The 22,164-nt window shown below is 41.8% G+C and overlaps 1 protein-coding gene across 11 annotated transcripts in view; it reads left to right on the forward strand.

Annotated features, from left to right (window-relative positions):
- Positions 1–22,164, forward strand: part of DGKI (diacylglycerol kinase iota) — a 482,044-nt gene that overhangs the window by 314,462 nt on the left and 145,418 nt on the right. For 9 of the 11 annotated variants that reach the window (XM_021079007.1, XM_021079008.1, XM_021079004.1 and 6 more), the window contains 2 exons: positions 3,864–4,063; positions 9,600–9,662. In XM_021079007.1, the coding sequence (XP_020934666.1) occupies positions 3,864–4,063; positions 9,600–9,662 (263 nt within the window). The remainder of the gene's footprint in view (positions 1–3,863; positions 4,064–9,599; positions 9,663–22,164) is intronic. The other 2 variants (XM_021079006.1, XM_021079011.1) reach the window with 1 other exon arrangement.

A 22,164-nucleotide genomic window follows, 5' to 3' on the forward strand; every position in this document is an offset into this window, starting at 1 on the left:
TTATCATGCTCCATCGTAAGTAACCAGACATAATTCCCAGTGCTACATATCAGGATCTCATGGCTAATCCATTCCAAAGACAATAGCCTGCATCTATTAACCCCAAGCACCCCATCCATCCCACTCCCTCCCCCTTGGCAACCACGAGTCTGTTCTGCAAGTCTATGATTTTCTTTTCTGTGGAAAGGCTCATTTGAGCCATATATTAGATTCCAGATATAAGTGATATCTTATGGTATTTGTCTTTCTCTTTCTGACTTAATTCACTCAGTATGAGAGTCTCTAGTTCCATCCATGTTGCTGCAAATAGTATTATGTCATGGTTTTTTATGGCTGAGTAGTATTCCATTGTGTATATATAACACATCTTCCTAATCCAATCATCTGTTGATGGACATTTGGGTTATTTCCATGTCTTGGCTATTGTGAATAGTGCTGCAATGAATATGCAGGTGCATGTGTCTTTTTCAAGGAAATTTTTGTCGGGATACATGCCCAAGAGTGGGATTGCTGGGTCCTATGGTGGTTCTATATTTAGTTTTCTGAGGTACCTCCATAGTGTTCTCCCTAGTGGTGGTACCAGCTTACATTTCCACCAACAGTGCAGGAGTGTTCCCTTTTCTCCACACCCTCTCCAGCATTTGTTGTTTGTGGACTTATTAATGGCCATTCTGACTTGTGTGAGGTGGTATCTCATGGTAGTTTTGATTTGCATTTCTTTAATAATCAGGGATGTTGAGCATTTTTTCATGTGCTTGTTGGCTATCTGTATATCTTCCTTGGAGAAATGTCTATTCAGGTCTTTCGCCCATTTTTCAACTGGGTTGCTGGCTTTTTTGCTGTTGAGTTGTATATGTTGTTTGTATATTTTAGAGATTAAGTCCTTGTCAGTTGCGTCTTGACTAGGCCTAATGACAAATAAAAATGCAGAACCTTTAGATTCGGAAACTTTCCGAAGGTTCTGCATTTTTATTTGTCATTAGGCCTAGTCAAGACGGTTCTGCATTTTTATTTGTCATTAGGCCTAGTCAAGACGAGGTGGGGGGGGGAGAAAATGGTTATTGCCTCCAGTGGATAAAGGGCTATAATGTCAGATAAATATTGGGCTGAGAAATACTTGAAGACGAGGGATATATATTGGAAAAGTTCCGGAGATGAGAATAGTGGTTTGAATCCATAGGTTAACTTAAATGGGTCATTTAAGGACAGCCAGAAAAAACTTTGAGGATCTGGTAATCGGCCAGAAAGAATTTCAGTAAATTCCCACTTCATTCTCCTCTGCTGCTTTGTTCTCTTAATTGAATAAAAGTGTATGTAAAGCTCACAAGTGAGTGCTTTTTTGACATCAAAAATGTTCAATAACGGTAAGTTCTTCACTTTTCAGTTTTTGTTCTATTTCCTTTTCCTTTCTTTCTGTCCCTTTGTATTGCTTTTCTTTTTGCAGTTACAGATAATTGGGTTTCTATTATTCACATTAATGCAAGTGCAAAAATAGTTCAAAGCATCAGATACATACAAATATCTGGGAACCAAATTAGTGGAAGTTGACTTTAGAAATCTCAGTTAACACGGTTTTTTCCCCCCATTCATTAGATAGAGATGAGACATATGGAAACAAGCTGATAACATGCAGGCTTTGCTTTTCTTTTTTAAAGTGAATCTTTTAGATTTTGAGCTAGCGTTTGTATTAACTCCTTTTAAAAGTTTGTTTACTTCATTATAAGTTGATGGTCCAAATGCAGTGTGATTGAACCTTCCTGAACATTCGTTAGCATCATCTGCTGAAGTATCCATCTCAGCTTAAGGCATGGCAATTCTAGTCATTGTATATACCCCAAAGAGTATGCATCCGCCAGGAGATATACGCGAGGAAGTTTATATCAATAACAGCCCCAGGAGTTCCCTTCTTGGCTTAGCAGTTAACGAACCCCACTAGGATCCATGAGGATGCAGGTTTGATCCCTGCCCTCGCTCAGTGGGTTAAGGATCCAGTGTTGCCATGAACTGTGGTGTAGGTCACAGATGCTGCTGCTCGGATCCTGCGTCGCTGTGGCTGTGGTGTAGGCTGGTGGCTACAACTGCAATTTGACCCCTAGCCTGGGAATTTCCATATGCTGCAGGTGTGCCCTTAAAAAAAGGCGAAAAGGAGTTCCCTTCGTGGTGCAATGGTTAACGAATGTGACTAGGAACCATGAGGTTGCGGGTTCGGTCCCTGCCCTTGCTCAGTGGGTTAACGATCCGGCGTTGCCGTGAGCTGCTTGCGGGGTAGGTTGCAGACGCGGCTCGGATCCCGCATTGCTGTGGCTCTGGCGTAGGCCGGTGGCTACAGCTCCAATTCGACCCCTAGCCTGGGAACCTCCATATGCTGCGGGAGCGGCCCAAGAAATGGCAAAAAGACAAAAAAAAAAAAAAAAAAAAAGGCAACAAAACAAAACCCCAGTTGGAAACAATCAAATGTTTACCAACAGAAGAGCAGCTGAATACTATCTATTACTCCAAAATAATGATGAGCGAAAGATGTCAAACACAAAAGAGTACATATCGAATGACTCACGTCATATGAGGTTCAAGTTAAACAAGTTGCATCTATGGTAACAGAAGCTAGAGTCATGGTTACCAGCCGGTTAGTAGGAGGAGTGTAAATAGGTTGGGCACGTGGAAACCTTGTGGTTGCTGTAAACTGCCTGAGCCTGATCTGGGTGGAGAGTCACATGTGCGTATCAAAAAGTTCATCCACCTGTATGAGGCAGTCTGGGCACTCTAGTGTCTGACTGCAGTCTATCCCTGAAAGTGTAAGTGATGCTAAAATAGATGTATAAAATACGTGTTTTTTTTTTTTTTTTATGGCGTTCCCATCGTCGCTCAGTGGTTAACGAATCCGACTAGGAACCATGAGGTTGCAGGTTGCGGGTTCGATCCCTGGCCTTGCTCAGTGGGTTAAGGATCCGGCGTTGCCGTGAGCTGTGGTGTAGGTTGCAGACGTGGCTTGGGTCCCGTGTGGCTGTGGCTGTGGCTGTGGCGTAGGCTGGCAGCTATAGCTCCGATTCGATCCCTAGCCTGGGAACCTCCATATGCCACGGGAGTGGCCCAAGAAATGGCAGAAAGACACACACACACACAAATATATATATATATATATATATATATATATATATATACTTTTTTACTAAGGCAAGGGAGTTACGCTCATCTGTTGGAGACTTTTAATGTTGGGTTGACTTTTCGTTTTGTGGCCGCATAATGAACTGAGCTCTTACTGTGTTTGATTGTGATGCTCAAAGCTGTTTTACTCTTCAGAATGTTTTCAATCGAGGATTATTATTTTGCATTTCCTTGATCTTATATAGATGAGAAGTCGTTTGAGGAGGTTTTAGGCAAAAAGGAAAGGCTTGCCTAAAGTTTAAAAAGTTTTCTAAGGATGGGTTGCATATTTAAATATTATTTCCTATGTAATAATTTCTTATAATTATATATTACGATAAATATATAGATGTATTTATTAAATATATATGGAAGCTGCCTTAAGCTATGTATTTTATCTCTTTTATATCCTTTTTGTTCTGTGTACATTGGTTATTTAATGGGAAGAGAGATGACACAAAGAGCTTTTGTATTAAACTGACATGGTGACCTTAAGGCTGAAAATAACATAAAAGCAAAAAGTGGCTCTTAGTGATCTGGCTAGCAAATGTTTCTATATTTTAGTTGATTTGTATTCATGATTTATGCAAGGTTTCCTACTTTGCTCATGGCTAACAGCTTTCAGTAAGTATCTTCTCAAAGGCATTTTGATTATAGAGTGACCTCAGGGTTCCCAGATTTCCTGAGTAACTGTTGCTTCCTTTTGCTTCTTGTTTTCATAGGCTGCCCTGCAAGTTGGGGGCCACGGAGAAAGGCTGCACCAGTGTCGGGAGGTCATGCTGCTAACATACAAGTCCATCCCTATGCAAGTGGATGGGGAGCCCTGTAGGTTGGCCCCAGCTATGATTCGGATCTCACTGAGGAATCAGGCCAACATGGTACAGAAGAGCAAGAGGAGAACGTCCATGCCTTTACTCAACGAGTGAGTCTGCCCTTGCCCACCTTGGTGAACACGGAGACCACCGTGGAGAGGAGGTCATGTGGAGAGGAGAGCATGTGCATGGTCGGGGGCCTCCCTGTGCTGAGAAAGAAGAGTCCAGGAAACTCAGCAGTTCCTCTGTCCCCCGCACTCATTTCTTCTTCACCTTTACAGATGACCATGCGCTTCTTTCAGAAATGATTGCTGTGTGTTAGACTGATGATGCCTTTTCACTGACCGCTTGAGTATATATTTACTGGGATGAGCAGATCATCATTAAGAGTGACTCAGGGTCATAAAACGTATGCAGTGAAATGTGTTCTTTTTTGTTTTAAGACGGCTTGTTGTTGGCCTCCTCTTTACCCCGCTCACTTGGAGAGTGTTGGTTTCTCCAGGTACAGGAGGTTGGCAGAGCTGGGTTCTGGCTCACCTGTCTCCACGCTGCCTCCTCTTCTCCTCGTAGTGGGTTGTCCCTTTCCTGATGCTCCCGTCTTGGGATCCTGTGCACTCTGATGCTTCAACTCAGTTTTGCCGTTCTGGGTGGCATCCTGTTATCTAGATGAAACCTGACCCACGACAAAATGCCCAAACCAAATGTACTCCTCCTGGAACCTTTCCTTTCTCGGGCATTTCGATAAACTGACTTGAGAGAGGGTGATACTTAGATATTTTGAGTGCACATGCATTTTATCGAGCGCTTTAATCTCATTTTTAATTGAAAAGTCTCTTTGGGGTTGGAGAAGGAAGTGGAGAAAGATGGGGGTTGGAGGCATCTTTTTGAATATCTTCTGTGTATCGTGTGCCTGTGCCTGACCTGACTCAAGGTAAGGCCATCTCAGGGTTCAGCCTCGGACCCTTCTTCTGTCACCAGTGAGGGACCCTCCCAGGTGCTCCTCCTATTTGTGGCCTGTGATGCATGGTGACCTCTCTGTACTGAATGGCTGGCTTCATGCAGTGCCTGTGAAGCAAGGGCATGCTTTGCCATGTATTTACGGAGTAAATATGACAACCGCAGAGGTGCCTAGAATAAACCAGTGACACGGATGTCATGGCTCCCTGCCAGAGCTTCACCTCTCTTTCTGAGATGGCAGACGTTGAAGGGCACCCTTAGCCAGAGCTCATAAAATGTGTCAGTTCTGAGGGTCTGCTTCTAGATCTGAAGCCAGGCTGAGGGAACCTCTCTCCTCTGCATCTTCCTTTCCAGAGCCACTCTGGACTCCCCCAGCGCTTCTCCTGGGTCATTATCCAGCATTTAAGTTTAGTTGGCTTGTTGCCGTTTTTTCATTTTGTTTACATTTTGCAGCCAGTTCTTGGCGCATTTCTGCTGCTTTCTCTTTGCCCTGCTTTTACCTTCTGTTAGGTTAAATAAGCAATCGGTGAGTTTCAGGCAGGCTGTCAAGCAGCAGTAGAATGTTGACTGTACCTTCTCTAGGAACATGAGGGTTAAGCCATGAGTTACTGGTTTGAGAGAAAGCTCTCGGCTGCTAAGTGAAAAGCCCTCTCTGAGAGCGTCCAGGTTGTTTTGGATCATTTGTAGGAAGTTTGTTAATGGAGCTAAAACTTCTTAATATCTTCAGACAGACAGCTCCCATTTTCATGCCTGGTGCTTCTCTGTTTAATAACCTTATCAGACATGAAATTGTTTTCAGGTGTTTAGTTTCAGTTTTTTGCCCCCGAGAAAGAATATGTTTTTGCTCGGTAACTGTATTGTTAAGAATTTATTTGGACTTTGTTCACATATAAAAATAAATGTAAAGAGTTGTTTTCTTTTTGTACACATGGTACATTTGACACGCGATCTGACTTTGTAGATTTAGCTGCCAGGGTGTTGAAGAAACAGCCTCAACTCAAAAATACAGTTACATCCCACCAGGGGGCAGTGGTGCCTCCATCTAAACAGCCTCAGGCTGTAGGAAAGACTCATGAGAAGTGGCAGTTAATAATATTCTGTTCACTTCTTTAAAGAATGTATAAATCTCAAAGATTAGCAAAGATCTTTATTATATTATTATTAAAATTATCATTAAAGGAGGGAGTTCCCACTGTGGCTCAATGGTTTATCCATGAAGCCCAACTAGTATCCATGAAGATGCAGGTTCAATCCCTGGCCTCACTTACTGGGTTAAGGATCTGGCATTGCTGTGAGTTGTGGAGTTGTGGTGTAGGTCTCAGACATGGCTCAGATCCCGAGTTGCTATGGCTGTGGTGTAGGCCAGCAGCTGAAGTCCTGATTCAACCCCTAGCCTGCGAAATTCCATGTGCCACATGTGTGGCCCTAAAAAACAAAAACATTCAACACTACATTTTTAGACAATCTCTAACCCACTACTCTTGGTCACCCTCTGTGATTAGATGGCCGCTTTTTATTTCACTAGAAATCCTGGCTTGAAAAATCTAACTTCTAGTAGATTTCCAAGTGGAGCTTCCAGTTTAAGGGCAGTGTGGCCCTTATAATACCTTCTCACAAGTTTTCTTGCGTCTTCTGAGTCCCCCAAGCTTTCCTCTGTTGAGATCACAGGTGTACAAAGTTCACTATTGCAGACAAAGCAGGGAGAGAACATTGAAAGAGAATTCTTTCCTTCATTTTTCCCATCCCTCTTTCCCTTTTTCCCTTTCTCCCTTATTATATATTTTTTTTACTGTTTCTTCTGTACCATTTGCATTTGCTTTTCTTTCTGAAGAAATGGAACTGTTTAAACTGCTTTTAGAATTTTAGTTTAAAAACCTGTGTGCGTGTGTGTTGGGGGGAGGGGGGTGTCTCAGTCAGAAGCAGGTGGCTTTCCAATCATCTTAAGGGCTTCGCCTCCCTTCACGCAGCATGTAGGATGAATATTTGAGGGTTGAGTGCGGGAATGCCTGTGCTCCTCAAGGATTTGCCCCTTCTCTGGGAGACCAGGTCTGTGGCCCACGTTGCCCCTGTGACTTTATAAGCTAATGGGTCCCAAATGCATGTCTTCAGCCTGGGCTTTCTTCTCAAAATGAAAGACTCGTACTCAGGTATCTTGGGGGACATCTTTACCCGCATGTCTCACAGCAACGTGAAACTACAGCTAAACATGGACCCTTTAACTCTCTTCCTTTTGCTTTCCGTCCTCATCACCCAGTGAGCCTTCTTCATTCGCATTCATATTAATGGAACCACCACCCACTCATTCAGCGTGTCGGAGCCCTGGCGTCATCTCCATCCCTCCCCTTGTCCACATCCCGTGTGTTCTCAGATCCCTCCCTTCTGTGTATTCCCCACACCGTTAACTCTCAAAGCGTCTGTCCCCTCTGCTAATAACACAGCCTTACTTCCAAAGATGTGTTCGTTACCTCTCAGGAGCGTTGCCAAAATATGCGCAGTTTCTTTCTTTACTTGCAGTGTTGCTGCCTTCACACAACGTCTTTTCCAATAGACTTGGTCGAATGAGCGTTCCAAAAAAATAAAACCAGTATTTCCTGGCTTTACAGACCTTTTTAATTATTGCCTTCACCCTCATCTTCCTGTGCTCCGGAGCTGACTGTTATTTCTGGGTCAGTACAGCCTGTCTCTTGTTGTCATATGTTTGCCCTCCCTCTCTCTTCTTGAGGTGGCTTCCTCGCCTCCTTTTCATCTGCCAGCTCTTGCTTGGGTTCAAAATTCCATGGAATACCACTTTCCCTAAGAATCCTCTTCTCTCTGCCTCTAGCCATTAAATGCGCCGCTGAGCACTCCCAGAATGTTCTTATTACTTCTCTCATTCCATTTATCAAAGGCAGTGTCATTATTGGTTTATTGGTCTCCCCTGCTCTGTAGGGAGGCTCTGGGATTTGCCTTTTAGGGTCCCAGGGCCTGCTGGCGTGTCTGAGGCCTACAGTTATGTGTTGAATAAGGGACTTACACATGGATCAGATCTATAATGTTCTATCTTTTATGGTTCTTGGAAATTGTCTCTAAAGTAACATAAATCTAAAACCCCATGAATATAAAAATAATATAGAAAATGTCCTGATCACATTTATGACAGTAAGTGGAAGATATATACTTAAGAAGTTCAAGGTCTGGTCCACACGGATGGCTGGAGGAATTCTCATGAAAAACCATTAGACTTTTATGATGCCACTACATCTTCATTTAAGCAAAAAAGGAAAAAAAATCTTAAAAAGTACTTCTGGGCTTATGATCCCCTTTGCTATTGCTACACACATTCGAAAAGGCTGGGTCCATTTTGTTCAGTACCCTCTCACCTCCCCAGCCCATGTGTACAGAAGCCTATCTCATTTTATCTTGGCTTATGAATCTGCTTGAAATATGACTCCAGTATCTTCCCCCCCAAAAGTAATAGAGAACATTTGCCCACGTTGGTATTCATATACTAATGACATGACGCCAGATGAATTTGATGATACCCTCTATTCGGAAGGCGCTTTTGAAGGAGATCAGACACTGTACCTTGCTCTGATGTTTAGGAAGATCTTAACCTGAGTTCGCAAGCAATGTAGACGGCATTGTTAAAGTGATTGTATTCTCCAACAGCAAGATTTCTAGTTGCCAGCTTTGAAGTGGGCGACCGGGTTCTACCATCCTGGGCGGCTGAGAAGTATTATTGGTTGTAACTGATTGCCCTTTGAAGATAACAAGGAGCTAATTCATACAAAGCTTTGTATGGGAATTTGCATACCCAGCCGAAAAGAGGGATGGGGGGGTACATCTATTGCAGTTACAGTGAAACTGTTCAAATGATACAAGGGAGTGGAGAGAAGACTTATGTAAAAGTGGCAAGAAATTTGGACGTTAGTTTCTTCAGTTCTATGTTTTGTCTTTTCTGGTAGCCGCTATGACTCTGAGACCCTCTCCTTTATAAAAGAGGGAGAACTGGGAGAAGGCTACAGTTTCACTCTCTACCAAGCATGTGTGTGGACTTAGAGCATTACCATGATGCTGTTAGGCTTTCTTGGTATTTCCTTTGGATTGCTTACAAAGCCTTCTTGAACTGAAAGAAGTTAAAGTTTTGGTTGAGCCACTCTTTTCAAGATGGCTCTCTTTTGACACAAATGTTCCAGCAAAGCCCAGAATCATGAGGACTTTGTTTAAAGATTCATCTCACCTTGATTCTGCTCAAAGATGAGTTGCCTGTGCCAGCCTACCACTCGTGTGAGTGCGCGTGTGTGTGCGGGTGTGTGCGCGCGCGGGCATGTGTGTGCGCACGCGCACACGCCAGGTGGATGCCAGCAACCTCGAGCCCGAGAGGACCGCGGGAACCTTCTGGCCCCGCAGCGCTGCGCAGCATCAGCGCCCCCGCCCGCATCCGCAGGCGCCCGCCTCGTGCTCCAGTCTGTGGCTTGCCTGAGAGCCGGCCCTGCCATGTGTCCTGTTGGCTTCGTCGCTGTCACCGGCTTTCTGGATTATTTCGTGGCTGGCTTGGTTTTCCTTTTCTTTTCATTCACTGTTTGGTGGCGCGCTCATTTAATTTCTGTTTAAATTTTGTGTGTCTCTCTTTCTCTCTCCTGGCTTGTTCCCTGTCTGTCCACGCTGTTTTGCTGACTGTCTTCGCTGCTCATTCCCTGCTGCCTCTAGTATCCATCAGGTGCAAGCTGCGGACCTGCGGAGAGTGTCTGCTCCCCCTGGCTCCTTCACCATGTGAGTACGAAGCTGTTCAGTTTCTACATTGTCTCTCTCACCCCGGTCTCCTCCGCGGGGCCAGACTACCTGCATCCACTCCCTTCGCAGGGCTGCTTCTCAGACAAAGAACCACCTCATTGTGATTGTCTTGGGCCCTTCTTTGATTTGAGATGCAGCTGTGAAGTTCTTTGTGTTCTATTTGTTTCACTCCTCTACAAATTCACAGTTTGATTTTTTGATTAGGAGTTCCCATTGTGGCTCAGTGGAAACAAATCTGACTAGTATCCATGAGGACACAGGTTCAATCCCTGGCCTCGCTTGATGGGTTAAGGATCCGGCATTGCCATGAGCTGTGGTGTAGGTCACAGACATGGCTTGGATCTGATGTTGCTGTGGCTGTGGCATAGGCCGGCGGCTACAGCTGTTTCAACCCCTAGCCTGGGAACCTCCACATGCTGTGGATGCAGCCCTAAAAAGACGAAAATAATAATAATAAAAATAAAATGAACATTTTTGATTAAATACTTTAGGGTCTGGAGTATGGGGTTCTGTAAAATTCCAAACTAAGCATTGGTTGCTATGGAAAGTGTGTGAACTCATTAGACCATTCCATTATCTGTGGCACAGGGATGACCTCGAAGAGGTGCCCGTGACCCTTGAATCTGTGGATGGACCCCTGAACTTATATGTGGAGCTTTGAATGTATGTACGTGCATTTTTCTGGATTGAGGATCTATAGTTGTAATAAAAGATCAGTGGCCCAAAGCTGCTATTGAGTTAGCCAAATGCATTTTATACTAGTAACAAGTACTTAACAGAGTCTGTGCTTTCATTTTCTCTGGTGAAAGACAAACAAAAACACAATTTTTTTTTTTTTTTTTTTTTTTAGCCCTTCACTTCAGGATGTTTTTTATGCTGTTGCCTTCTGTCTTGCCCTTCTTTCTTTTCACCATCTTACATATACTTTTATTATGGTTCAGGTACTGTAACAGTGTTTTATATATGTTAACGTACTCTCCCAACAACTCTCTGCCCTATGTGATATTATCATTTCCATGTTATACATGAGATATAGGACGTGCAGAAAATCTGAGTAATTGACAGAGGTCACAGAGCTTATAAGTAGTAGACTGGGATTCATACTCCTGCAGCCTGGTTCCAAAATTCACTTGCTTAACAATTTATAATTTGCTGCTTTTCATCTATTGGTATCCTACATATTTCTCAGGGCTTAGGGGAATAACTGCCTTTTCAAAGAATTGTACCTTGATTTTTGCTGGCAGAACTCGTTACATTCTTATTGGAGTTCACTTTTGATGCACTTATTATAGTTGTCAAGGTATTATTGATTGGTACTAATTATATTAGCTCTCTGTCTATGTATATCCCATACTAAACATAGGCCACTTGAAATCATTTACAGTATCTTCTGATCACAGACCTTGACACAAAGTATTCTGAAACCAAACATGATTGTCTGTTGTTGGGTAGAATGAATGAGGGACGTGGTCTTGACAACATAATGTATAAATATATTAGGAACTGCAACATACTGTTAATGTGCGCATACGTGGGAAATTTCAACTTTACCCAAAGGAGAATCTTGAAATCTTTGTTTTGATCATATAAAACCACATATAAATGCTGAATTTTAATCAAAAAGCATTTAGTGGCTTCATACGGTAGAACAAAACAAAGCAAATAAAGTATTTCGCCACAAATTTTATTACTGTCGTTTTTTTTGAAACATCAGAGAAAAGCTATACTTCCCAGATTTGGCATACAGCATACTTTGTAGTTCAGCCATCCTTACTTTCTTTCTTTTTTTTTTTTTTTTTTTTTTCTTACTTTCTTCTTCTTCTTTTTTAATTGATATATCATCAGGGCACCCAAAGAGCTCAGTTGGGAAAATGTTAGAGGGAGGTATCATTGATGTAAACATTACATTAGTTTCAAATATACAACATAATATTCAATGTTTGTGGATATTGTGACACGATCACCACATACGTCTCATGCATATCATCACCATGGAGCTCCCTTGTGGTGCAGTGGGTTAAGGATCTGGCATTGTCACTGCAGTGGCTCAGGTTGCTGCCATGGCACGAGTTTGATCTCCGGCCCAGGATTTCCACATGCCATAGGCATATCCCCAAAAAAGTACCCATCATCACATGTAATTACAACAGTTTTTTCTTGTGATACGATCTTTTAAGGTCTCTCTTAGCAACTTTCAAATGTACAATACCGTATTATCACCTCTAGTCTCCATGCGGTACATCACATCCCCAGGACTTAGTGACTTTATAACCGAAAGTGTGTACCTTTTGACCCCCTTCACCTATTTCCCCCCTGCCTCTCCAGTGTTGCTTAACGAATTATTAAAGCAGTACCTCAATTAATAAATGTGTTATACGTGAGTTCAGAGTAGAATCCTCATGGAAGACTACATGCACAGCGTTTCATGCCTCTTGAAGAGGCGTGTCACTGTACATGGAGTCTTTCTGAAACTCCTTCAGCTTTTCATTAATTTCTGTTTTCCCTCCTGCCCTTTCCCTACCAAAATGAAATAACCTGAACTGCTTACACCTAATTTTTCCTCTTTCAAAAATGTTATTCAGTATCCACTTTAAATGCCAGATACTCTGTGGGATACTGGAGATACGATGTTAGAAAGCTACGGTTTCTGCCCTGGAGAAATGGACACATTAGGAACAGACCTACTTGGGTTGCCTACAGTACAGTTACGACACAATGTGACAAGTATTTAAATAGACACTCTGGTTGTAGTTCCATGTGAATAGCTCTTTATTGAGTATTTATTATATTTGTTTTTATATTTTAACATTTAAAAATTGAGTTTTCTGACACATAGTTCTGAATTTTAGGACACGTATTGGTTCATTTAACTAGCACCATGATCAGGATACAGGAAGGTTCTATCACCCCTTGTAATCTACACCCTTTATGATCATACCCCCTGACCCCTGCATCTCTCATCTCAACCTTTGGCAACCACTGATGGCTATAGTTTTATGTGTTTGAGAATGCCATGTAAATGGAATCATACAATATGTAATCCTTGCACTGGTTTCTTTGAATGAACATGACATCTTTGATATTTATCAGAGTCGTTGCACAAATCAATCATTTATTCCTTTTTGTTGCTGAGCAATATTCCATTATATGGATGTTTCTGTTTATTTACCTGTTTATCCATTGGAAGACATCTGGGTTATTTCCAATTTTGAGCGGTTACGAATAGAACTGCATAAACAGTGATGCACAGGTTTTACGTAAATGTAAGTTTTCGTGCCTCTAGTTTAAACACCTAAGGAAGGATCCCAGGGTCACATTAAACTTGATGAGAGACTGACAGATGGTTTTCCAGGGTGGTTGTGCCCTTTTGCATTTCCGTAGCAGGGTACGAGAGTGGGTGGTTGTGCCCTTTTGCATTTTCGTTAGCAGGGTACGAGAGTGCCTGTCGCTCCACATCTGTCAGCACTTGGTAATGTCACTATTTTAAAATTTTAATCATTCTAATATGAGTATCTTTTCATGTGTTTATTTGCCATCTTTTATACATTCTCTGGTGAAGCATCAGCTCAAGTCTTTTGCCCATTTTTTTTAAATTGGGCTGTTTGTTTTCCTCCTGTTGAGTTTTGGGAGTTTGTCATGTATTCTGGATCCAAGCCTTTGTTAGGTTATGGGGTTTGCTGATACTTTCTTTGTCGTAGAAGGCAGTTGACTATTTTCAGGCCACAACTTCTGACTCATCTTCTGTGGGTCGTGGCTACAGTGTTAGTTCTTCTTTCGAAACCTTGCAGTGTCAGTCGTATCTGGCTGGCATGTGCCAAGTTGCCATGTGGGATCTGAGTGGAGCGTCTTCTCTGTTGTTCAGTTCCTAAGTCTGTGGTATTACGTTTCAGGCCAGATTCATACATTTGCAGCCTCGAGAGGAACCCACGTTCGTGGACGTCTCTGTTTCCCAAGCTCCTCCTTGTCTGTTGTCATCCTCAGTACGTTGCCATTTCCTGGGGCTCCCTTTTAGGGTCCTTCAGCCCGAAAGCGAAGGCTTTAGTTACTTCCTTCTTCTGCATCCCTCCTGAAACCGGTTCATATCCAGGACCAAGCAGTGATAAAACTGAAAGAGAAAAAAGAAGCAGTGGTGGTTTATCCTACCTTCCGGGGACCACAGCTGTCATTGTGAGGTTTTAAGGCTTTAAACACCTGCATTTTAAATACCTGCATTTGAAGGATTTAAACACCTGGAGGCCTTTGTCAGCAAAAGCGCCTGAGCACTGGGTTGTGAGAACATGGAGGGGGTGTAAAAGAAGATTTCCCCACATTTCTCTGCCCATTCAGAGTCCCTTTCCTTCTGTCAAGCCAGAGTTCACAGACTCTCCCAGGGCTGTCTCTGCCTGCACCTGTTGTCCCTTTCAGGCTTTGTGCTGCCTGGAGTCCAGACCCAGGTTGACTAGAAGTCAAAAGAGGAGAAAGCTCACCATTAGTTGGATGGGTTTTGTTTTTTTTGTTTGTTTGTTTGGTTTTTTCTCTTTTTTGGCTGCCCGGAGGCATGTGGAGTTCCCGAGCCAGGGATCAGACCTGAGCCACAATTACAGCTATGCCACAGCTGCAGCAATGCCAGATCCTTTAACCCACTGTGCCGGGCTGGGGATTGAACCTGTGTTCTGGCGCTGCAGAGACACCACCAATCCTGTTTTGCCACGGTAGAAAATCCCGGAGGGTACTTTGAATTCTGGTCATCTTCCCCCCCTCTGCTGCTCTCTTTTATGTTTCAGAGTTCTCAAAGAGCTGCTTTAGGAATTCTGTCCAAGTTTTATAGCTGCATTCATTGGGGGAGAAAGAATAGTGGGTGCTTACCCACTTTACCCAGAACCAGAACTTCTCTACTGCTTTTTTTTTTTTTTTTTTTGGTCTTTTTAGGGCTGCACCCACGGCATGTGGAGGTTCCCAGGCTAGGGGTGGAATCAAAGCTGCAGTGGCTGGCCTACACCACAGCCACAGCAACGCAGGGTTGGAGCCATGTCTGTAACCTGTACCACAGCTCATGGCAAAGCCGGATCCTTAACTCACTGAAAGAGGCCAGGGATTGAACCCGTGTTCTCATGGATGCTAGTTGGGTTCATTACTGCTGAGCCACAATGGGAATTCCTCTACTGCCTTTTAAGCAGAGAATTTTCATGTTTCCTCGTTTTACCCACTATGCTTCCTCAGAGAGTCCCATGGCTAAACTCAGCAGAAGAGCTATGCACAGAACCCAGTGAATTTTGAACTACACCCAACAAATGTTAAAAGTAGTATGTTGTCTTGCCCAACACTTACGCTTTAAACATAAACAAGATGTTTCCCAATGCTAAACTGTGTGGATTTGTTTGTTACCTTGGGAAAGGCAGAGTTAGACTCAGATCCTTGAAAAAGTATGAATTGTCATGTTTGATCACAAGCTGCATATGATTCAGCATTCTAAAACTGCTTTCAGTAAGTGAAGGCTTCTTGGTAAAGGATGAAAGCAAATTGAATTTTGCTGTATGAAGAAAGAGAGTTTTACTGGAAGAGAAATAGTTTTGAATGTCTTTTTTTTATGGTTGTCTTTTGGGTTGAGTTTAAGAATTTTATTGCTAAGAAACAACCAAGAATCTTTAATCTTCATGATTGAAAAAATCATAAATTGGTCATAGGTGGTTTCCTATTTGCATGCCTCTTGGCCAGGGAGGGAAAGTAGAAAATCCCTTGAAGTGCTTTCTAAAAATTCTATAATTCTGTCCTCCAACTGGTCACATCAGAGCTTTCTTCTTAACATTTTCTTGAATTTGTTTAATATGGTCTAAGAGGTCTGTTTATTTTGTTTATTCAGTACTGGCCCTTTAATTAGAAAAGGAGACTGGGTCTGCTCTTTTCAGAACCCTTTCTCTTTTCCATTTTCCCTTCAATAAACTTTATTTGACCACACCCTGGACTCGAGCAGGGAGTAGGATAAACATAGCCTTGAATGGCTCTGTAAACTATTAAGTTTACCGCTAAAGTAGCCAGGAAGGTCCCCTAGGTGTGGTTGGCTTCGAATTAAGCTTGGTGGCTAACACACCACCTTCAGGGGACCCTCAGGATGGATAGGAAGGACTCCTGGACCAGTCGGGCCTTCAGAAGAGACTTCATCATGCCTGGGGAAGGACGATGGGAAGATTCTGACCCATGGACTATAACTTTTGGGTCACAATTTCTGGACCCAGAAACCATTAGTGAGGGCACTAACAGGGCCTAAGCATTCAAAAAAGTGTGAACGTATTTGTTATGAAGGCTTCTGTTGTTATCATTGTATCCCTGGGTGATTATCCCTAAATAGTAGGATTATAGATACAATTTTTTTATTGGCTTGCTTTGTTTTCTGACTTCTTTCCTTTCCTTTCCTTTCTCTTTCTTTATTCCTTCTTTCCTTTTCTTTCCTCTTTCTTTCTTTCCTTCCTTCCTTCCTTCTTTCTCTCTCTCTCTCTTTTTCTTTTTCTTTCTTTCTTTCTTTCTTTCTTTCTTTCTTTCTTTCTTTCTTCCTCCTTCCTTCCTTCCTTCCTTCCTTCCTTCCTTCTTTCTTTCTCTATCTCTCTTTCTTTCTCTTTCTTTCTTTCTCTCTCTCTCTCTCTCTCTCTCTCTTCCTTCCTTCCTTCCTTCCTTCCTACCTACCTACACCTGCGCATATGGAAGTTCCCAGGCTAGGGGCTGAATCAAGCTTCATGTAAAGAGGGATCGAAGACAGGAGGTAGGAGAGTCTTGCCTTGGGACGTGTCAAGGACTTTATCTTAGTAGCAGTCAGAGAGGCCAGCCCAGCCCTGTACCCCCTGGGTTCACTTGTACCTTGCTCTCAGCAAGAACCCTGGCAGATTTTTTTCATTTAGCCAGAGAGAGAATTTGGGCCTGATACTGAGTTGTGATCAAATTTAACATCTTGATAACTGTGTGTGCTAAAGATAGCAATCATTCCCATCCCATAGATGAAAAGACTGAGAAGAAGAAACATTGGGAAACTTGCCTCAGATCATAGGCTACAGAGTCAAGAGCCAAGGCTGTTTGAAGACAGCATTTAAGTCATCAGATTCTGCCATCAGTATAACCTCTGATCTTTTCTGTGCATGTGTGTTTATTTTTCTACATATAACTTAAATGTTGTTAATCAAATCATACTATATAAACTTCTCCCCCGTTAAAGAAAACCTTGGAGAATGACTAACACTTCGAATTCCATTTCGAGTGTTTCAAATGTGTGAATCTTTGGTATTTCAGGTTTGCTGTTTGAAGTGTTATTATATGAAAAATGTCAGAATGACAAACTCTGGTTAAAAATAAATGCCAGGGCAGCTAAAGACGGTGGCGAGTCTTTCAGGCTTGTCAGTCATGGTTTCGGTCTGTGAAAGGGGCCTGTGGGCAAGGGTCCTGCTCGCATCCACAGGGGATGGATGGCGCCTGTGTTCCTCCCTCTGAGAGGTGAGGCTGGCTGGAGCATCTGGTGTGGTTATGTAAAGACGGAGTACATCTAGGACTCCCTTAACATTTAAAATTGTATCTCGTAGCTTTTAAAATTTATTTTTAGAGATGAATTATTCATATCTGCGTAGGTGTAGGAAACAGTCTTGCGAGTCAGCACTTCTCGTAAATAAAAGGTCGCTCCAAAATTGAAGCCCATGCTCACCCAGGTGTTGGCTTCGGGGGCAGGCACGAGGCATAGTGAGCTGTGGGGGTAAAGAGGGATTTGTAGAAAGGTTTGGGTACAGTCTATTGGGTAGGACAAAGCGGGGGAGGAAAATTCATGAATTTTTTTAACCAAGATAATTTTATAAAATTAGAATTTAAAAATCTGACCTTAGATGTTACATGAATCCAATAAACACAACAGTACAATTTTTTTTTTTTTAAGATTATTCTACATTCCTTGACTGTGAGGAAGAGAAGCAGAAATTAGGGTCTGGTAATCAGTGTTAGCAAGCCAGGAGAAATTCCCAAGCCAGGTTGGAATTTTGGAAAGTGAAAAATTGGATTCCGCTCACTCTTATGTATCTCCCCCCACCCCCATTTTCGGCCTCCCAGTGGCATGTGGAGCTCCCAGATCAGGGATCAGGTCTGAGCTGCAGCCTCGACCTAAGCCGCAGCTGTGGCAATGCTGGATCCCCAACCCACTGTTGGGGATCAAACTGATCAAACCCACTCCCCAGCACTCCCAAGATACCGCTGATCCTGTTGCACCACAGCGAGAGCTCCCTGTTACGTATCTTTTTATCAACAGTACCTGTAGGATTAAAACAAAGTGTGTTAGTCCTTTCAGTGCATCTTTTTAGTAGGCATCAGTATTAGTTTGCTAGGGCTGACATAACCAAGTACCGCAGACACAGGGCTTTAGACAGTAGAAACTTACTTCCTTGCAGTCTGGAGGTTGGGGATCTGACATTGAGAGTTTGATAAAATTAGTTTTCTCGAGGCCTCTTTTTGGCTTATAGAAGGCTGTCTTCTCCCTGCGTCTTCACACTGTCTTTCCATCTTCTTATCTCTTCTTTTTATAAAGACACTGATCAGATTGGATTAGGGGTCACCCAAATGACCTCATTTTAACTCAGATCATCTTTAAAGACCTTATCTCTACATGCAGCCACATTCTGCAGTACTGGTGGTTGGGACTCAGCCTGTGAAGTTGGGGGGCTCACACCCTCGCCCACAATAGCAGCATACTAAATAAATTTGAAAGGATTTCAGATTTTTTTATTGTCAGCAACTGTGTGAAGATTGAGTTTCGTGTATGTTACATGTTATGATCGTTTAATTCTTTAAAATCCTTTTTAAAAAATAGTCTAAGGTGCTGAAGGACATTGCTCTTTTATTTACAGCAGATTCTAAGTATTATATGGGTACCCTAAAGTTATTGACCTCTCTGCACCCAAATTCATTTTCTGTAACATAAGGTGGTTAGCAATATGAATGTTAAAGTATTGTTTAGATCTGAACTCTTAAAACATTATCATAATAAAAACAGCTACAGAAATATGGCCGTAAGAGTTCCTGTTGTGGCTCAGTGGTAATGAATCCAACTAGTATCCATCAGGATGTGGGTTCAGTCCCTGGCCTCACTCAGTAAGTTAAGCATCTGGCATTGCCTTGAGCTGTGGCATAGGTCACAGATGCAACTCGGATCCTGAGTTGCTGTGGCTCTGGTATAGGCTGGCAGCTACAGCCCCAATTCAACCACTAGCCTGGGAACTTCCATATGCTCTGGGTATGGCCCTAAAAGACAAAAAAAAAAAAAAGGAAATGCAGGCTATAAATGGCAAGGAAAGGCATAATTTTGCTGGTCTCTGCAAATAAAGGATTCGTTTACAAATGGACTCTCTACCCCAAAGAAAAAACTTTTAGAAAATAATTATGTCTTTAAAGAAACCATTACAACTGGGATATTATTAATGGAGAGAAAAAGAAAACATTTCAGTTTTTACTCCAGCCCTGCCCTGATAACTGATAGTATATTCTGCCACAGAATGAGAAGAACATATCAGTGGTAAAGAAATCTAGACCTTTGTTTTGAGTCTTCCTTGAGGGCGTTTATTTTGGATTGCTTTGCTGAGGTGGTAATGAAATGCAGTGTACATTTCATTTCCAGGAGAGTTTCTGTTGAATTAAACCAATGCAATTGAGTTTTCCTCCTCTATCATAATACCCTGAAACACTTAGATGAAATGAAAAGTGCATCTGAAACGACATAAAAGAAAATACTTTTCAGTGCTAGATTTAATTAATCCCCAGAACTCATCATCACATTTTATGTCAGGAAATGGAAATCTGCTAAGAATGCAGCAAAGTACAAAAAGTTGTAACTAAGATATTTGGTTAAAATGAACGCAGCCTTGGAAGAATTACAAACGGAACAGGAGGGGCCAAAGCTTTGCAACATTTTATTACGGAGAACTGTATTTTATTTTCCTTAATTAATCATTTCGGCTCTACTGCTCTCGAGAGGTGATCTATATACTCTAATTGGGGCATAAATACATCTTTTAGTCTGATGATATTTTGTTGCCCAGGCGAAGTAAAACAATTACACTCTTCTTCCTTGAAGTAAAACAATTACACTCTTCTTCCTTGAAGAAGAGTCTTGGTTCATGAATATATTAGGGTACTGCTTTTGGTAGAGACCTGATCTACTTTAATATGATATGTGAGAGGATAGAAAGAAATGGGACCAGAAGTTATTTATTAAAATAGCTATTTAAAATACCCCACATATTTTCATGTTGTGTTATGACATTCTCAATGGAAACATTTTTTCTCTCATTGTTTTCTTTTTCATATTAGTAGCAGTAAAATATTAACTAGTTGATTAATATTTCAACTACTTAGTTTGCATTTGTTTCTTCATCATCATCCCAGTAATGTGTCTACCACTGAAAGTTTGTCTGAAGGGACTTTCTTTTCTCCAGTTTACTGTCACATTTTACAAAAGTTATTTTTATTGATGAGTAATTGTAGTAATGATAGAATTGTATGGTTTTTACAAGCTCTGTTCTAGCCAAGGGTGCTGAGTCTGTCTATGCTTACACTGTCAAGAAGAATAGTGCCAAAAAAAAAAAAAATCCTTAGTCATTGGATCAGGAATTAGAGAAAGATGATGAAAAGTTTCCATTTAATTGGCTGAATTTGCTGAGTTGGAGAGGAGGGTTGTGTTTAGACGATTCTCCGATGCTTGCTTCTTGGATTTCTGACAAGGAAACCTGGGATGGTGGGAACACATCTGTGCTGTAAGTGGGGGGCAGAGCTTTCCACCGGCTATAGATTGATGAATAGAAGAGGTATGATGTCTTATCTCTCTCCAGAGCCAAATGCAGCACCACTGAGTATTCTAGACCTTGGCAAGCCGTCATCAGCCTGGGAAATGAGTCAAAACATAGCACAGTAAAAGACTACCTATTTAGAAAAAGCAATTTTGTAAATATTCTTTCTCTGATACCCAGATTTTAGGAAAATATGAGTCTTTTGAGAACATGTTTTATCTACAAGGCTGAAACCACATAAGGAATGTTTCTTATGTAATGCCATTTGTTGTCAGGACAGTACTTAGTTTTTATTTTCTTGATATGAAACAAAGCAAGGAGTCCTCTCCTTACTGAACCATTTCCTAGGGATGCAGTGAGGAGAGGATTTTTGCAGGGGAGCTTTTCCATAGGAACAGAGCTTGAAATTCCTGCATCCAACCCCTTCTCAAACTAATAGGAGTTACAACATTTCTCCACCTCAATAGACAGGTATATTTATTTTCACTCCATTAATGCTTTATGCATTTTTGCCCATTGCTTTGTTTGGTTATTTTTACTTTTAAGCAATTCTAAAATCTTGATATTTGGGGTCAGCTTATAGCTAAATGTTAAAACATTTAATAGATGTTAAAAATGATACTACTCTAGGTTTTTTTTGTGTTTTTTTTTTTTTTGTAAAAACATTGTTGTCATGTTATACAGACGCCCATTCAAATGCTTGATTCATCAAAGCTCTTAATTACTAGAAGATGAGCAAATATGTTAGGTTGTAAGCCTAGTTTCAGTGTCTTTCAGGATATATGTGAAAGGCCAGAAATGTTTTCTTCTGTGAAATGACACTTTTTAAACTCTGCAGGTCCCACCACTTGCTCCCTGTTCTTTTCCAGCAAAGAAAGTCAATTTTTAAAAAAATTGGTTGCAAATAAAGAGGAGGATGTAATAAGAGCAGGCGATGGCCAACCCAAGGGAAGATTTTTCCCATTTAAATAGCAAGTAAACATAAGTTTTTCCCTTTGTTTGAAATATAGAAATTGAAACCTGAAGTGAAAAATGTCTTTCCTTTCTAAGCACATGAAATCTGAAGCCATTTCAATGGCTCAGGAGTAACATTATCCTATTATGTCTCATTGGTTCGAGTCCAGTGGTTCCTTACTCCATTGGAGATAGTGATTAATGGCCCTCTGCAATCAGAGCAGCAAAATTATTCTCTTCTATTGCAGCCTACGGTACTCAGAGTAGCTCATATTAGAGTTTTATGATAAATCTTTATTCATTTTTAGTCCAGGAGACCTTCATTACATGGAATTACTTCATAAAGTGGAAATGATTTTGGCCAAGTGTGATGAAAGACAAGGCTTGAATTCTTTACTTTTCCCATTCTAGCTCTTCTTCAGCTCAGCAATTTGAAATTGTAGAATTCTACTACAAAAGGGCATGTTCCCTCTACTCTGATTTCCATCCCTCTTTATATCCTGCAGTACATTTCCGTTGTCTTTCATCATGATTTTTTTCTCTTCTTTTTTGACCATCCCCATGGCATATGGAAGTTCGCGGGCTGGGGACTGAATCCCAGCCCCAGCTGGAGGTGCGACCTAACGTCATAGCTGTGGCAACACCAGATTCTTAACCCACTGAGCCAGGCTGGGGATTGAATCAGTGCCTCCACAGAGGCAGGCCAGATCATTAACCACTTGCACCACAGGGGGAACTCCCATCAA

The sequence above is a fragment of the Sus scrofa genome, chromosome 18 (assembly GCF_000003025.6).
Source record: "Sus scrofa isolate TJ Tabasco breed Duroc chromosome 18, Sscrofa11.1, whole genome shotgun sequence".
NCBI lineage: Eukaryota > Metazoa > Chordata > Mammalia > Artiodactyla > Suidae > Sus > Sus scrofa.